We start from the raw sequence: 17,438 nt of genomic DNA, 5'->3' as shown, positions 1-17,438 counted from the left end.
TGACTACTTTATGCTGCTTGTCTGACTTCTGAACAATGGGCACTTCCTTTCTAGTGTCTCATTCTAGAACTTAATCTCCAGGCTAATATTGTGGTTGTTRATGTTGATATAACACTGGCAGTCTTTATATTCATTAAATAATTTACTTTTCCAGGTGTTTGCCTCACTGATGAAGGACAACAAAGAAGGGGATAAAAACCATAGCCCAGCACCAAAAAGCTAATGTTGAGGTCAACTGGAAATGTGGAAAACCACTTTATGACAAAGAAGTTTTCACATCACTTTTATGTAGAAAAAGCACTATAGAAAATGTGAAAATGAGATGGAAAAAAAGGCACAGCTCTCAGTGGAGTAATGAACTGATGAAATCTTCACCCTTTTTCCAGTATTAGTTTTTGCCGTGGGAAGATCTGATTTCACACAGAATACTAAAACTGATGAAACTGAGAAGCGGGGAGTTCATATTTAATACTTTAAAAGAATCAGCTCAATGCAATAAACATTTGTAATAACTTCTGTTGGTACTTTAAAAAGAATTTTTGAGGCATAACTGTTTTTACAAATACCACAAAGGCACTTTTTGGAGGGGATGAGGGAAACGCTAAATCTTAAGGCCCCAAAACTGCTATCCAAACCAAATGCTTTGGTACAAACATTACCTCCAAAATTAACGATTTGCAAGTATTGAGGACCAAATAAGGTGGTTTGGTATGTTTATGTGCAAGGTGGTTAAAATTTGGGAAGGGGTATTGTCTTATTTACTTGTTTGGATTTTTTTTAARTTGCAGCTTCATTCTTCAGTCTGGGCAAATGTAATTAACTCAGGAACTGTAGACGTGTTGTGCCCAAACCTAGAGCAAAAATAATCTGAATTTGAAACAGTGGTAAGAATAGGGCTGCTATTTTCACTGTACAGCTTTCAAAGCAGTGGTGTTTAAGCATTTGTTTTGGTGTATTGGTTGTGGAGTAAATGAAGTGGGTATTCTGTGAAAGGGTTTTGCCACCAGAAGTTTTATTTTGTCGGACCATTTCCAACTAAAATGTACTTGTATGTAATGGTGAACACTAGAAAATGACAAGGCTATCTATGGACTTCGTGTTCTCAATGAAGCAGCCACTTTTAACACTTGGAAATAATGCAGACACAGAATTGTTTTTGAAACTGTCTTTTTATTAGTGTGCAATACTGAAATCCAAAAAGCATCTGGTTTAGTGATACTTAATCTTTAACATCTTCTAACTGTGAGACATAAGGTCATATTGTACATGTCACAGCAAGTAGTTTCAAACWTTTCCTGTTCTCGCAGATGCTGTAAAACAACCTGTGGTTGTAGGGGACAGAAATTTAAAATGGATAGCACTGCAGGTGAGGAACACTTGCACTCTCTTGATCCATTTTTTTGCTAATATTTAATGTAAATAAATTCCTTACATGTGGGTTTTTGTAATTGGTCCCTCTGGAAATCAAGTAAAAATTACCATTATGTATTTTTAAGTGCAGGAGGCTTCCAGTTGTCTGGTGTTTAAAAGCAGAGTCTGCATAATCTGGGTAAAGATTTAGTGTGGTGTAACTTGCATTGCTATCTGGTTTAAAAACTACATATATGCTACTCCTAACATTACAATTTGAAATGTAAATGTCAGATTTTTCTTAACTTATGTATTCACTACTTTAATTGGATCCAATTTGTCTTATATTTTTGTGTTATCTTGTACAGTTTTCTTACTTTTCAACTATAAATCTGTATATAACTGTAAATAGAAGGATMAAGCCTTCCTTTAAGACCACTAGTAACAATTCCTGTGTAAATAAAATTTACAGCAGAGCCGGGCTGTGCTTCTCGTCCGTTCCTCTGGACCTGGTTCGGAGCAGGGCCGCGGTGAGGCCGAGCCCGCTCCGTTCATTGAAGAGGCGGTTCCAGGGGCCGCCAGGGGCCGCTGTGGCTGCGCTGGGCCGGGCCGGGGGGAGCGCTTCCGCCCCGGGCAGCACGCGCGGGCCGCCGCCATGAAGCCGGTAGGGCTGTGAGGGAGCGGGGCTGKGAGGGAGCGGGRCCGTGCGGCGGGGAGCGGAGCGCGGGGGGTCAGCGGGACGGGGAGCGGAACTCGGGGCTCACAGCGGGACGGGCGGGACGGGAGCCGTGGCTGCTAGCAGCCGGTGCCGCCGGGGCTCCGGGAACTGCAGAGCAGTGCGGGTGCCTTGGACGAGCACCGGCGGCGATCCCGCAAAGCGCAGCTCGTCTCTCACCCCGAGGCGAACGCTGACCTTTCAGCGCTCTCCTGATWGTCGAATATAGAAAGGGAAGCTAAAACKGAACTGACAGAAATTCGRGTTTCACAGAATATTYTGAGCTGGAAGGGGCCCACARGGATCATGGAGYCCAGCTCTTRAGAGTGGCMYGTACAGGGATCGATGCCACARTCTWGRTGATTTAGCAGCTTGCTCCAACCAACTGAGCTAAGGATTCGAGAAAATCCACAGTGATCCAAACGCTTGTTCCCATTTTGAAGGGACACATCACCCCTACCAGGGCTTCGATGCCCTGATTCTCTGCGCMGCCCTTGCCTTCCCTCATTCGGTGATCCCTGCTGTGTCCATTCCCCTCCCGAGCACCCTTGGGAGTTGTTTCGCAGGTTTGGCGCAAGGCGCCCCCGGGCTTTGCCTGAGCCCGGTTCCTCATGCCCGTGGTGCCTCCCCGATGTCCGGCACCGTAACCCTGTTCTGGTTCCCCTGCTGTTTGAGCCTTGCAGCAGGCAGCCTCGCCAGCCCCTGCAGCTGCTGGCCAGGGAGAGTCTCAGGCGAAATGGGAAGCGTGCTGCAGGAGACATTTGCCCGAGGCTGCAGCCTCAGACCTGAAAGGCCCCTGAGGTACTTAATGTGCTGGGGAACAGCAGCACCCTGGAAAGAGAACTGAGTGCTTGGGAGCACTAACAATCTGTGTTGTTGTTCATGTGTCTAAAAGTGTTCGTTGTTCATATGTCTAAAAGTGATGGACAGAGGGTTTAATAAAAAAGTRGAGAATGTTTCTGTAGAACGTTTGTCATGGAGGCTCTCTTATCAAAAATGTAACACAATTGCATTATTTGAGGTTAACTGATGATGCTCTTAGCAAGAAACAGTGTTCAGCCCTGATAGAAATAGTAACATAGAGATCTTAAACAGTGAAATAAATTTCGCAAAGGTTGTTAACATGTCAGTGACTTGTAGCTTTCTGTTTGTTTTCTAGAGAAAAAACACAAAGCGAGTTCCAAGTTTTCGCAAGTTACTGAGAACTAGTCAAATAAAACTTGACAATAAATTAAAGAATAAACAGTACAAGCAGAAGAGTGCTGCTAAAAAGTATCGTAAAGAACAGAAGAAGCTAAGGGAGGCTGTCAGAGATGCTATTTCTAGAAAGCCTTTTCCATTGGAAGAATGCAAGAAAAAACAAGCTGGTAAGTGTTTGCTCATGTAGGGGGGTTACCGAATATCYTGCTACTTCCTGTTGTAAAATTCAAGAAAACAACATTTTCTGTATACAAATAGTTGTAGTTCCTGTTGAAAGAAAGGGAGACTTGTGAAAAATATAAAATGTAGCCACTTTGGCACCTAGAACTGACAGAGATGGTGATGGTAGAAATGTGTCTGCACTGATCATTTTTGGATGTCACATTAAGGGGCAGTTTTCTGGGGTAACGAAAACCATATGCATAAAGGTCAGTGAGCTCCAGGTAGAAGTAAGGTGTAAAATGGTCTCAAAAGTGTAGGCAGGGTTAGGTTTTCGAGGGTGAATATACTTATGGGATCATAATTTGTAAACATTATCTTCTAAAATAGCTGGAAAATGGGAAGAAAAAGAGGAAGAAGTTGCTCTTCCACTGGACATGATGGATGAGGATGACTTACAATTAATGGAGGATTTGGCCCAAAAAGCATCATTTTTAACCAGAGATCTTTCTTCTAAGTGAGTTGTGATATCTCATTTTCATACTATTTCAGTCTTGTGTGGTTAATATGTAATTAATATGTAAAGTAATGCATTTATCAAGAGGTCTCTTTCTTTCTGGTGTTTCTTTGCAGCTCAGTTTAGTATTTCCTCAGCGTGTCAGTACTTCAGCATCAATGTATTGATGTGTATCAGTATATTCAGGTGCTCTGCCTGACCTTCAGGATGCTGCTTCTGCAGTGTTCCTTCCTGGGGGTTCCCTGGCTGTAAGATGAGTAGCATTCCTCAAACTGAGAGAAATGCTTTTATCTGTGAAGAGTTTTTCTCTGTATAAAGTGTTCAGGACATTCCCTGGACTATGGACCAYTATACATATTGTCCTGCAAATTGCTGGAAAAAAAACAAAAACARGTGTGCTGTAAGCCATGTCTGTAAACACAGGCAAGACCAAAACAGTCATACAAGAAATTTGTTACTTATTTTGTGGACCAAGGCATTGGGTAGAGTTCACAGTGACGTATGTAGGACAGTGCTCCTAGTTATAGAATAGTCTTTACAAATACACTACTACCGAGTTGTCTGCTTACATGATTGTTTGAAGACCTTAAGGATGATTCTGGACTGTTTGCCCAGTGAGAGGATCMTAGTTCTGTTAGCTTGCTGGTGGAATCCTTCATGGCAGGACTGCTTGGGGTGGTGTCAGGGCAGCTGCTCTGTTTTTGGGGAGCACAGAAGGGGAGAAAGGACAAGTAAAACAGCACCCTGGCCTGGGTGAGAGAGAGGCAGGCACTTAATCCAGCTGGTCATACGTGCTTCTTGTCTAATTGATGTGGCTGGTTCATTTAGTTTACYTTGTCTTTCTCAGTGAACCTGTTCACATCAAAAAACGAAAACATGAAAGTGTGATTGAGAAATACGAGAAGGTGCCAAGGCGTTTGCAAACAGAGCCAGAAAAAGAACTCATCCATYTGCTCCCGATCAAAGACAAGAGTGGCATCATTCCTCAAGCTGTGGAGAAGCCAGGTAAGACACAGATTCTGGAATTGGTATAGTAGACAAGAAGTACATAATCTATTTTTTAAAAATTTCACAGTGTTTGTTACATGCTTGACGCTATACACTATTTTTGCAGTTCTTAATGTTGCACATGATGAGGAAGAGGATGCAGAAGAAATGGAGGAAGCAGAGGGTAATAAAACATGTTTGCTTTTTGTTTGTTTTTTTTCCCCAAATCACTGACATACCTAAAAAGTACTTTGCTGTTCCCCAAGGAAGTTTGTAATTGGTGTGTATTTTRTCCAGCATGTTTTTGATTAAGTTCATTACCACATTGCCAGCAAAGCCTAAGTTATTCAAAGCTTGGATTCTCACCTGTTAGAATCTCAGGAATGGCTGGCTTCAGATTTTCTGTCTTCAAAATTATTTTGATTTTTCACCTAGAACTGATGCTTGCATGAAGTTCCTTTTATTCTTTGTGCCTTCTTTGCTAGCAAAAAGGAAAATACTGATTTTCCATAAAGAGTATCTGTGTGGCTCTATTTTGATTACTCTGAGATAGTTTTGAAATGCAGTTCAGGACTCAGACTTTTGTAGGCTTTTAAGAGTCTTTGTCTTTAAATTTTTTTACTTAAAACATCAATATGAGGAAACTGAGATTTTGATTTGCAGTCAGCTGTCGAGCTAATAGTAATTTTCAAGTAACCTTGCTACTTCTGGTTATATTCTTTATTGTCTGAATATAATCTGTCTGAAATTGAGGAAGGAGATACTTGTAGCAAAATAATATTCAGAAAATACAAAACAATTGTATTTTTAAAGGAAAAAAGTTAATAGTGAATAATTTGATACAAATTGCAGAACACTGCACTTTCTTGGTGTGGTTGGGGTAATATGTTGAATTTATATGTTCCTGCTGTACAGAGAACACCATGGGCAAAGATTTTGAAGTGGAGCAAAAATTAATGTGTGAGTTACCATAAGCTCCAGCAAAGTTTTCCTTAAAGCTTCTTTGACTGTGGAACTTCCTGGGTTACTCTTATGTGGGCTTACCAGGGTACCCATTTGAAATGCAATATCTGCAATGTGGTATTTGTTAAGTGACTTCCCCTCTTTTCTAACTCTCTCATCTGTGCCAGACACTAATGAGGAGCCCCTGCCTATTCTCACTCCTGAGGAAATGGCTGCTCAAAGGAGACAAAAGCTGCAGGAGAGGAAGATGCACATAGCTGCCTTGGCATCTGCCATTCTCTCTGAGCCAGACAACAATGTAGGTACAGTTACTTAACCTGCATGTACATGTGTCCGTGTTGTGCACTAAGTCAAGAAATAAAGATCTGAAGTGAACAAACTTCAGCAAGAGAACAAACAAAAGCACAAAAATATATGGGTAGAACAAGGAAAAGGTCAGTGTTGTATCACTTCTGTTACTTTCTGTACAAGCTACCTTGTTCCTTAAGCCTGACCCTTACATAAGCTCTGATTTTGGGGTTGTAACTGATAGTTCTCAATGCTTCAGGATATACTAATAATTTTCTGTAACTCTCTGCCAGTTTGTAATAAGATATTTTGAACATTCCTGAGATTGAAATTTTGTTCAGATATCTATAATTTCATAGCTTTTTATGCAGTGCTGAGTAGAGTCTGAGTAACTGCTGAGTTAATATACATTGTGCTTGTCCCTTGGTTTGTAGCTGATCTTCAGCTGATGTCTGCCTGTTTTGTTCAATCAGATGAAGAAGCTGAAGGAGCTGCGTGCCATGCTGATGGAACAGGATCCCAATGTGGCTGTGATTGTTAGGAAGCTGGTCATGGTGTCTTTGATGGAGATATTCAAAGATATTGTACCTTCGTACAAAATTCGGCCTCTGACCGAAGCAGAAAAGGCTACCAAGGTGAGATATTATATCTATTTGTACTGTGTGTGAGTAGTAAAGAATTTTTTCAGCTATGCCAAATGCTAATACTGATTTGTTTAATATGAATTTATGGTTTTGAGCAAAGGGTGACAAATACACAAATACTTGTGGAAGCTCTGAAGCTGTGACACTTATAGGAGCAGARGTTTTTGTTTTGAACCTTTAATTCTTACATACTTCCTTCAATGAATAGGTGACATGCAGGGGTAATGTAGGGGAAAAGTAGTGTCTGAAAGTACTGGGTGACTTTCCTCATAAACCTTGGACTAAGGTCCTGTGCTGAAGAGAATTAGAAAGAAAGCAAATCATGCAATATTATCACCTAACTGGCATAGATTTCTTTGAAATGTGTTCAACAGTTGGGTGAACAAATGCAGAGTAACTTGTTTCCTGGAGCTTGTTTTGAATGAATTCTTTAGAGGGTTTTTTGAGTATAGTTTTAGTGCAGTTTAGAGTTGTGKTTTTAAAATAACATCTAGTTAAAAACGTTACTTCACTCTATGAATGAAACAGGCCTAGTTGGAAAAGGCCCTCTGAACACATCTGTAGAAAATGCAGAAATATTTTATTTTTAATGCATTTCTAGAAACATCTGTGTAGAAGAAAAAATTTACTTAGATATCTGATAATGGTTTAAAAACTTTTTTTCACCATTGGCTAATTTCAGTATTTAGTTCTCCAAATAAAATCTCATTTCTATTATTTKTATAGGTTAAAAAAGAAACTCAGAAACTGAGAGAATTTGAAGAAGGCCTTGTAAGCCAGTATAAATTTTACTTGGAAAATCTGGAACAAACAATCAAAGGTACAGTCAACACTTCCCATTTTTTGTAGTGAGGACAAAATTGTTCATAGCAGTTTCCCTCCTCTGAATGAATGCTACCTTCTGTCTCTGAGACAGTACTTGCATAAGGTATGCAGCAGAATGCCTGCAATCACTAAAAAATAAAATATTTATAAGGTCACCATCATTCTGAACAGTAATCATTAAAAATAATATTTTGTGCAGATTGGAAGCAAAGGAAGTTGAAGAAAAGCAATGTCATCTCATTAAAGGCATACAAAGGTCTAGCAGAGGTAGCAGTGAAGTGTCTGTGTGAGCTGCTTGTGGCCCTACCCCACTTCAACTTCCACAATAACATTATTGTTCTCATTGTTCCACTCATGAATGATCCATCAAAAATGGTGAGTAATTTTCTGATYAGAGAAAGAGTTCTTGTTTTGTGTGAAAAATTACTATTTCTAAGCTTTATTCCTCAATATCCAGATCTTGTGTCCATATATTTTCACTATTTTACAGGCTGTGTGCACTTTGTAATTAGTCAATACCATGAATATCATCTGTTACTAGCTGTTGTCATGGACTTGGCTTTACAGAACAATTTGTGTGATTTGCTTTTTCAGATTTCTGAACTGTGTGTTGAGGCAGTTAAGAAGCTCTTTAAACAGGACAAGCTGGGCTATGCTTCACTTGGTGTAGTTAAAGTCATTTCTGGCCTTGTGAGGGGTAGAAATTATGATGTCAGACCTGAGGTAAGAGTTTTTCTGTTTTACCTTAATATTCTTCTGTTAAAAAAAATCCAGATGTTAAAAGTTACTACAGACAAAAGAGAATTCCTTCACTTGTCCAGATAGATCAGGGTCAGGCTGAGCCAGAAGGTTAGAGAGGTGTGGGGCAAGAGAAGGAGACTGGGAGGAGGAGGTCAGATCCTGCCAGAGTTCTGGGGGCCGTGGAGACTTGGAGTGAAACAGGCAAATGGAGGAATAGACAAAAATGGACAGTGCTGGGGAAGGAGGTGGGAGCAGGGATTAATCACAAATGTGAATGAACTGGAGGGAAGTAAACAGAAGAACATTTGACCAGAAAGATCCACTAGCTGGAATTAATTTTGGGGTTTCTTACCCTTTGTTCCTTTCTTACCCTTTCTATTTGTTGTAGGTCACCTTTCATTGTATTTCTTTTATTTTACAATAGGTATTAAAAGTATTTCTTCACTTAAGAATTAAGGAAGTAGAACTACAGAAAGATTCCGAAGACATTGCACCGAAGAAGAAGTTCATGACTTACAAAGAGAAAAGAAAAAATCTTTCCAGAATGCAAAGAAAGGTACAACATGTGCTTTTTCATGCTCTGCTGCTGTTACTTCATGTAGCAATGTATGTTGCTACTTTATGTAGCACATCTGGTGTTGCCATTTGTTAACTCTCAACATCAGTGATCAGTTGGTTCTACGTGGAATTTAATTATCTTCCTCTTTCCTTTGTTGATGATGCTTCTGATTGGGGTGACTTAAGCAACTTGCCAAGCATGGAAAATATGTTCTCTAGGTATCTTTGCAACTTGGATATCCAGATTGGTTGGAAACATTTAATCTGTTGTCCTAAAATCARCTGTTTATTTTCAGTGGAGGAAAGCAGAAGAGAAACTGGAACGAGAACTCCTGGAAGCAGAGGCATCGGAAAGCAAAGAAAAAAAACTGAAGTTGGTAAGTAATTTAGAGATTTGTTTCCCTGTTTTTGCAAATGGCAACTCCCAACCCTTTTGTAACTGTGTTCCCTCAATCCCAACCTGTCAGCTTTCCACATCTCTAGRTTAATGCTGTCAGCTAACAGACATTTTGCCTGTGACAGAGCTAGGTTTTAGTAAACCMAGCTCTCAGTTTACCTAGGAAGGCCAGTGTAGCCATTCCTATTTCCTTCTGCTCTCTGCTCAAAAAGGGAATTGAATGCATTGACAAATGTCCTCCAGGTGCCCTGTTCCAGCACTGTCTAGTGTGTGTTACCAGCCTCTCAGAGGAGCCTTTAGGCAAAGGAGGAGTGTGGCTGTAGCCAGGAGAGTGTGAGGGGACAGAGTTAAAGGCAGGAGAGCCCTCGAGGACTTGAACTTTTCAACATAAGAAGAACAGAGATGGCAGTGTCAGGACTGGTTTGGAAGGCCTTGAGTGCATTTTTAGTTCAATGTAAGTGAAGTAGAAATGTCTATTTCACATGATTAAGTATTTGATTCTCTTTTCTTCCTTTAGCACACAGAGACCTTGAATATTGTATTTGTAACTTACTTCAGGATCTTGAAGAAAGCTCAGAAGTCTCCACTTTTGCCAGCTGTGCTAGAAGGTCTTGCAAAGTAAGGACTACTTTCTTTTGTATGTGTTGGAAAAAACATAAAGCACTACAGAAATACTGATTTCTGAAAGGGATTTAAGCACTGAGAGAAGATAGTCCCAGACAAATTAGTTGAAATTCTTTTATTTCTCTGCTGAAGTTTTCAGCTGTTTCTAGAACCATTTCAATATGGTTTGAAATTTCCCATGATAGACTTGATGTGGTGCAAGCCCTGCAGTGTGTTATGTGATTCCATTATTTTATCTGATTAATTGCTGAAGGACACAAGCATGTCATTAATRCTGTAGAAAAACCATGATTAGCAGTTGGGGGCTGAATCATCCTTTCCTGTGAAAGAAGTAAATGTTCGGGATTTGATTTAGTATGCTTTTAAGGTGTGGATTTTGGCAACTCAGAATACTTTGAACTGAGTTTATAGATAATATCTATAGTTTAAAACTGAAAATCTCTTTGATTCAAGGTTTGCTCATCTCATAAATGTGGAATTTTTTGATGACCTGTTGATTGTCCTTCATTCTCTTATTGCATCTGGGGTAAGWTGAGTTTTATTACAGTTTTATTAAAATTACTTTCTTTTGGGTACTTAATCAGTTTTGTATTCTCAGGATTTAAGCTATCGTGAGAGTCTTCACTGCATTCTGAGTGCTTTTCATATACTCTCTGGTCAAGGTAAGAGATTTTTAAAAATAAACTTTTCTTTAATATTGCCTGCTAAATAAATGGAGTAAATGTGTTTGTTTGGGATTGTGTTAATAGGTGATGTTCTTAACATTGATCCGATGAAATTTTACACACATCTTTACAAGACACTGTTCAGCCTCCATGCAGGTAATTCCAGATTCTTATTTTCACTGTTCATCTAAATAACATTTATTCTGTTTTTTTGCTATCAAAGCCTTTTTGTAGCACTAGTAAGTGTAGCACTACACTTTTTTTAAGGTAGCTGATTTCTGAAAAGATTATTGTTTGGTTTGTCCTACTTTTTTTCTTGAGTTGCACATTGCATTACTGGAATACAAATAATTGAAGTATTATTGCAATATATGCTAACAGGTTCTAATCATGTAATCTCATTAGGAAATGCTGAGTACATGATCTTGAATAAGCATTTATCCTGTTGTCAGTTTAAATTTTTTTACGTTCTTACAATTATTTCTTTCAGTGGCAATTTAAAAATTCTGGTCTTCTTCCTCTAATTCTTTCTCCAGTAAAGAAAAATACCTGATTTTTGACCACCAAAGAGTGGATGCWTAATGTCTGTGTCATATGAGAGGTGTCTGAGCCTCCCAGCTTTCATGCTGTTCTCAGTTTCCAATGTCGAACCYATAGCAAAATGTCCAGCTGTATGTCCAGGAAGTGGTTATTTAATCTTTGTACAAAATTCTGCTTTTGAGGTGGCACCAACGAGGACATAGGGATTGTGCTGCAGTGCCTGGATGTCATGTTTGCCAAGAGGAGAAAGCAAGTCTCCCAGCAACGAGCTCTTGCTTTCCTAAAGCGACTTTCCATCCTTGCTCTTCATGTACTTCCAAATTCCAGCAYTGGGATCTTGGCAACGAACAGGATATTTATGCAAGTAAGTTTCACTTGTTGAAATTTTTAGCTTACTGGCTAAAGATTATTGAATTTTTTGATAAATTGATTTTATGCAAAAATTTTAAGGCATTTTCAGCAAGAATGAGGAAAACAGAGTATGCTTAAATGCTGCTGAGACTAAACAACATGGACTGAATCCTGAAACTGACTTAASTGTGTTATAATTAGGTGTGTAATATAAGCAACTCAGTTTCTGGTTCTTTTGTGTTGTAGACATTCCCAAGGATGGATCTCTTACTAGACAATGAGTCTCAAGGCAGTGGAGTTTATCTCCCAGAATTAGAAGAACCAGAGCATTGCAATGCTCAGAACACAGCACTGTGGGAGCTGCATCTGCTGCAGGTTAGTGAGTAACTCAGGGGTTTGGGAAGTAACAGCAGTAAATAGCTGCTCAGTGGTTAGGTGCTTTACACAAATGGAGAACAGAGGTCTTCAGACTTAACTGTCAAATCTTTGCCCACATGAGCCTATTCCAACCGAGTGGAAAACCAACAGAATGGTATGGAAGGATGAGCTCAAAATGGTGACTATGACAGTACCACTCTGGATCTTACTGCACGTTACCTTATTAGATTAGTTTGGAGACTTTTTGAATCTGTAAAGTTCTCTTGCAGTCTAGCCCTTGTTCCAGAAGGAACTGACACCTTGATATGTCATTCCAGTCAGGGTTTGAAGAGGGTTTCYTTTGCCCTTTCTCTCTGTTTTCTGGGAGTAGGAGTTATCTAACCATGGAGAGTCATACTCACAGCATGATATGAGTGAATAAATACACGACTGGGTGTTCTCATTCACATATTCCCACAAACTGACTGATTTTGAGGTGCTCAGTTTCTCAAATAAAAGCAGACCTTCCATCTTATATAAATGGAAATAAATTAGAGAATCTGTAGATAAATGCATTATCCCTTACAGTCTGTCTAATGCCTTCATTCTTCCTTCCTTTCAGAGACATTATCATCCAACAGTGCAGAAATTTGCATCTCACCTTATTGCTGGAGCTCCAACTGAAGGCTCAGGAGCTCTTCCACTTGATTTGAGCCAAAGGTGAGTTACCAAAGAGTTCCTTTTTTTTTTTAAACAGTACCCTGAAAGGAAGTTGTTGCTTATACTTTTAATTAAAGGAATTCCTTAAAATAGTTATCTATAAAATTAAAAGACTCTGATCTTCAAATTTTGTTCTTCTGCCAGTACAGAAGAACTGCATTTTGGTTTTTTTTTTTTTTTACCTCTTTTGAGAGTTGTTGCCAGGCTGTGACAAGGGTAAACATCTCAAAGTGCAGTGTGTTTTCTTCCCCTGAAAGCAAAATATCTTCAGCAGCAGCCCTGATCAGAATATGGATCAGGATCATTAAACTGGGGCTGTACAGTGGAAACTAGAAATTTGCAGTATAGGGTCTGTAGTGAGTTAAACATGAGAACAGCCCTACTGGTTCAAACCAAGATCTAATTCAGCATCCTGTCTTTGGCAGYGGCAGCAGGTGCCTTGTGAAAAGTAAAACCAGGGCAGGCATGTAAGACATGCTCTTAACAGTGCCCTGGCCTCTGACAGGTTTCAGCCTGATGGATTTCCTGAACCTTGATACCATTTTCTGTCAGTACCTCTCTCTTCATGGAGCTCTTTTCAAAACTGTTCAATGTCCCTTGAATCATAGCACAATTTTGCAAATGCAGCATTGTTTGGTAAGGGTTCTATGAGTCCAYAGCTCCTTGTGGTAAGATTTGCTTTCTCTTATTTGGAACTTGTTGCCAGTTTGCTTCAAGCCCCTGGTCCTTGTTCTGGGAGCTGAAGTGAAGAGTCTGCTCAAACACACTCTTTTTGTGCCTTAYAGGTCTTGGCAGGCCTCAATCTTATCTTACCTCCATCTGCTGTCTCTCCTGGATGGAAAGATCCAGCTCAGAAAGGAGCTGTTCCATCCTTTCCATCAACTTTACTGCATTTTCCTGAACTTTCACCAGTTTAAGCATTTCAAGATGAAATTGGAGACTCACTTGCAGTATTTGAGATGTGGATGATCTATGAATTTATAGGCTGTTGTAACTAATTTATATTGTGTTCTCTCTTCCTTTTCAAYGCCTGACAGCATTAAAGTCATGATCCCCCTAAAATATCTGTCATAACAAGGTTTTTGTCCTTAAGTGATAATGGTCAGCTCAGAGTCTATTATTTCTATGTAGAGTTGCTTTTTCCAACACTAAATTTCATTTTCCATTTCACTGATCTTCTCATACAGTCTGTCTGCAGTTGTCCACGGGTAGCTCATTGGAGCTACCAAATACCAAATAACTTGGTATTATTCAGCTCTTCTTTGAGCATGTTGGAAAGCACAGGTCCCAGAAAAGACCTTGYGGAAATCCAGTTTCTTCCTGCAACTGCAAAACTGACTATAGACTCCTGTGCTCAGTTTCCTGTCTTTTAATCAGTTCTTTTGTGTGATGGTCTTCCCTGTTCTCCCAAAYATGCTTTTTCATAAAACCCATTGGTAAAGAACTGTTGGAAATTCTAGCAGATTGTGTCAGCGAAATAATCTTTATCTGCCTTTTTTTCCCCTTTTTTTCCCCTTTTTTCAAAAATGTACAGATCAGACCTCTGGGAAGACAACAGAACCGTTTTCTTGTGTGTGTTTAGATACATTTTATTTATTTGACTTGCATTGTTTCCCAACTGCATCTGATCTTTTCCAGGTGATAATCATTACTCTCAGTAGTTCTAAGTGTGGTGGAAGGGGAGAGTGGGGGGATGTGAAAGCTGTTCTTGGATTGGTGATGGATCAGCTGAAGTTGTATCTATCTAATAYCATTTTTCTTTCACTGCTTATTTACTGTAGATCTGCTGCAGAACTTTTTGAGACATACTGCATGAAAGAAATGACCTTTAATCCTCCTGTTGCATCAGTAACACCCAGAAGAAAGGTACTGTCTCATGTCACTGTGTCCTTTTTTAACCACTGACACACCAATATAACCTGTATCTGCTGGCTCACTATGGAGTGCCTAGGCACTGGGCACACTTGGTTTGGCTTTCTGGTTTTTGTACTTTTTGTGTCAAGTATTTTTTTTAAACTGGCATAAGATAGGACTGAGTATAAGGAAGGAAAAAATAGCTGTATAAATAGTCCTACCTCCCACAGCATCAGTTAACATAGCAAGATTAATATGGTAGCTGTTGTTTTGCACTTTGCAGTGGTTCAGTGCAGATTTCTTGGCTCTTTTCTGTAATGATGAACTAATGTTTGTTCAAAAAGCAATAATAAAAAGCCAGCTCTTTCCCCAGGGTGGGTAATTGCCAAGACAGCTGGATTTCCAGAGCATTTGATTCAGTGTGTTGAAGGAGACTGATCACTATTAGTGACACTATAGCTTTAAAGTGTAAATTTGTGGGAACAAAGAGTAAATGTAAAAAGAGGAGAACTGAAGGAAAGTGTGTTTATATCCTCAGCACTGGATGTGTTCCAGATGCCAGCCTCCAGTAAATGTCAGTGAGTGGTGTGTCCTTTAAAAAGTGATAATTTTCCTTCTTTCTAATGCAAACATTATGACCTATTAACCTTGTCAATGCTTCACTTTGTAACCCTGTAATGTCAGTTGAAGCACAGAGAGCACATTTTTTTTTCCATTTTAGAGGAGCAACTTTGGAAAATGTGTTTGTACTTAAATTATTCAGTTGTTTTAAAATGACTTCTTGATCTGTATCCTGGGAGTTACATGAGCAGCTCTGAAGAGCAAGGCTGAGAACAGCAGATAGGAGAGAAATTTGGGTTGAATACGAAATGCACAAGCTCCTTGTAAGGTAACAGAAACAAAGAAACAGCAAGATAAYAAAGTGGTCACAGATGTCTGTAATGAACCTAATTGGGAGAATTACCTTGGCCTCTTGCATGCTCTGTGACTTGTAAGCTCATGTAGCAAAATTTGGCAGTATCAAAGTTTTACCCTCTCTGTCTTGCATGCCCTTTGCATGTCCTGCACATCCCTGCTCTTGACAGAAGCTCCAAATTGGAGCACTGTGCACCACTAAAGAGAGGATTACATTTCTCTCTGAATGCACAAAGTACATGACTCTGTAAATTTTAAGACTTTCACAGGGAAGTTTAAATCATGTGCATTATCATCATTCCTCAACTGAGCACCAGGAAAATGCAGGGCTCCAGGTGTGGCTGGAGGCAGAAGGGTCAAGGCATTCTTTTCTGACTCAACCTGTGCTATGAGCTTGTTGCTTTCACTGGCCTTTTGATCAGAGATGCTTGATTTACATATGTGAGCTCTCACCAAATTGTGCTTGATTTGTGTTTATAACAGGTGTGAACCACCCCAGAGCTGGAAGCCATGGCTATGTGTAATAGATAATTCTCTAAAGCCCAGTTTACCACAAACCAGAAAACCCTCCCCAAACCCCATGGTGGTTGCTTGTAGCCAAGAGAAGTCTACTGCAGGCCAGGCAGGAGTGAGCTGCCAATTCCACAGTYTGGTCTAGAGGGCTGGGACCATGGGAGAGAAACAAGACTGCTAATCTAAGCTGTGCATGGAAAACATGGCCTTGCTTAGTAATGCAACTAATATATTGTATTTTTCAGGAYACCTTCTTACAAATGGGCTCATTTGTAGATGAAGAACTAAACAAACAGCTTCAAGAACACATCAACAAGACTGTTGCTCACATACCCTTGGATTTTGCTAAGCACTTGAAGGAATCATCCTTGGCATAAATGTACCTATCAGTCAAGTTCAGTTGGCTTCCAAATTACAGAGAAAGACTGGCTAAAAGAAATCACCACTCATCATAAAAGGAATACAAGTAGGCTCTTGTGTGAATATAGAAACACACATAAATGTAATGGCAGTTTTTCACACAGTTACAAGCCTATTCCCTTAAGCTCGAGTTCACAGAGCTCAGGAATCACAATGAACTGTTATGTCAGTATTTTAAAAAKATATAAACCCAGGTAATTTAAGAATTGTTTTGCAACCGTGCATAATTATATTTTTGTTTATGTATTTTTAAAATTTTTATAACAGAATATAGACATATGTTTCTGCAAATTCACTGGGTTGTGTTGATAACTTAATAAATATTTTGAAAATGTTAACATAATACTGRTCTCTTTGATGTCTAAATTACCTAGACATTTGGAATATGCATTTTTTTCTGGTTTTCTTCTGATGTATTTTAACCATTTATCTCCTCTTGAAATTATTTTGCATTTGGTGGGTTTTTTTCCTTCTGATGAATCTTGATATTGGTAAATTAATATTGAATTTCAGTTCTGAACTATCATCACTGAATGCTCTACTGCTGTGTCTTCAATAAAGCATTGCTCTCAAGAATACTGGACAAACGTACGGTAAGAATGTTTTTTTTTAGTGTTGTAGGTGATTCCGTTGTAGTGGTCTGTCCCCTGACAGCTGATTTCYTGTAGTGCTTAATCTGTGATGTGATAATGGTATATGTGTATGTTTTGAAAAACTTTCCTTAAGTCAGAAAACACCTTCTTTTCTCTAAGGTACTTAGTCCTTTATCCTGATTTATGGTTCTTAGATAGTTTTACAATTAATATATTTCTCTTTTAATACATGTTTTTAGTATTAATCCCACTAGTTCACCTACTTTCAAAAAATTTAACAAAATTTACAAACTTTCTTAGAACAGACATCTTTGTGTTATTGGATTAGAAAATACCTGTTATGTAGACTACAAAACTGTATACATAATACTGGTGGTGATCTGTGTGTTTCTGTCTGCTTAGGTTGTCATTCCCATAGCTTTTACTGGTTCTTTTTAGTTTAGTTSTTCAGTGTTTGCAAATACAGATGGGATTTAAATTCTGCAAAATTCCAAGTGGGCCATCTGCCAATACCTTTGTCAGTTCAGGAAGGCAAAAGCAAA

The 17,438-nt window shown here is 39.2% G+C and overlaps 2 protein-coding genes across 3 annotated transcripts in view; both read left to right on the top strand.

Annotated features, from left to right (window-relative positions):
- The window catches only part of TBC1D12 (TBC1 domain family member 12), a 41,252-nt gene extending 39,421 nt beyond the window's left edge, over positions 1–1,831 (top strand). For both annotated transcript variants that reach the window (XM_057381392.1, XM_057381400.1), the window contains one exon: positions 155–1,831. In XM_057381392.1, the coding sequence (XP_057237375.1) occupies positions 155–223 (69 nt within the window). In that variant the 3' untranslated portion in view covers positions 224–1,831. The remainder of the gene's footprint in view (positions 1–154) is intronic.
- Positions 1,832–1,945: 114 nt separating this feature from the next.
- NOC3L (NOC3 like DNA replication regulator) lies at positions 1,946–16,881 on the top strand. Its single transcript, XM_057381379.1, has 21 exons — positions 1,946–2,014; positions 3,225–3,432; positions 3,815–3,941; positions 4,789–4,946; positions 5,056–5,112; positions 6,059–6,189; positions 6,653–6,814; positions 7,550–7,643; positions 7,848–8,023; positions 8,243–8,371; positions 8,814–8,945; positions 9,244–9,324; positions 9,862–9,962; positions 10,422–10,494; positions 10,567–10,630; positions 10,718–10,789; positions 11,356–11,537; positions 11,771–11,899; positions 12,504–12,601; positions 14,383–14,467; positions 16,129–16,881. Exons 1-21 carry the CDS (start codon positions 2,006–2,008, stop codon positions 16,258–16,260), a joined length of 2,400 nt encoding a protein of 799 aa, XP_057237362.1. The 5' UTR covers positions 1,946–2,005; the 3' UTR covers positions 16,261–16,881.
- Positions 16,882–17,438: the final 557 nt, after the last annotated feature.

Source organism: Malurus melanocephalus, unplaced genomic scaffold (assembly GCF_030028575.1).
Source record: "Malurus melanocephalus ecotype Western Australia unplaced genomic scaffold, MMel_1.1 scaffold_12, whole genome shotgun sequence".
NCBI classification, from domain to species: Eukaryota; Metazoa; Chordata; class Aves; order Passeriformes; family Maluridae; genus Malurus; species Malurus melanocephalus.
Note: the sequence above shows the minus strand (reverse complement) of the source record. Positions and strands in the feature narration are given on the sequence as shown.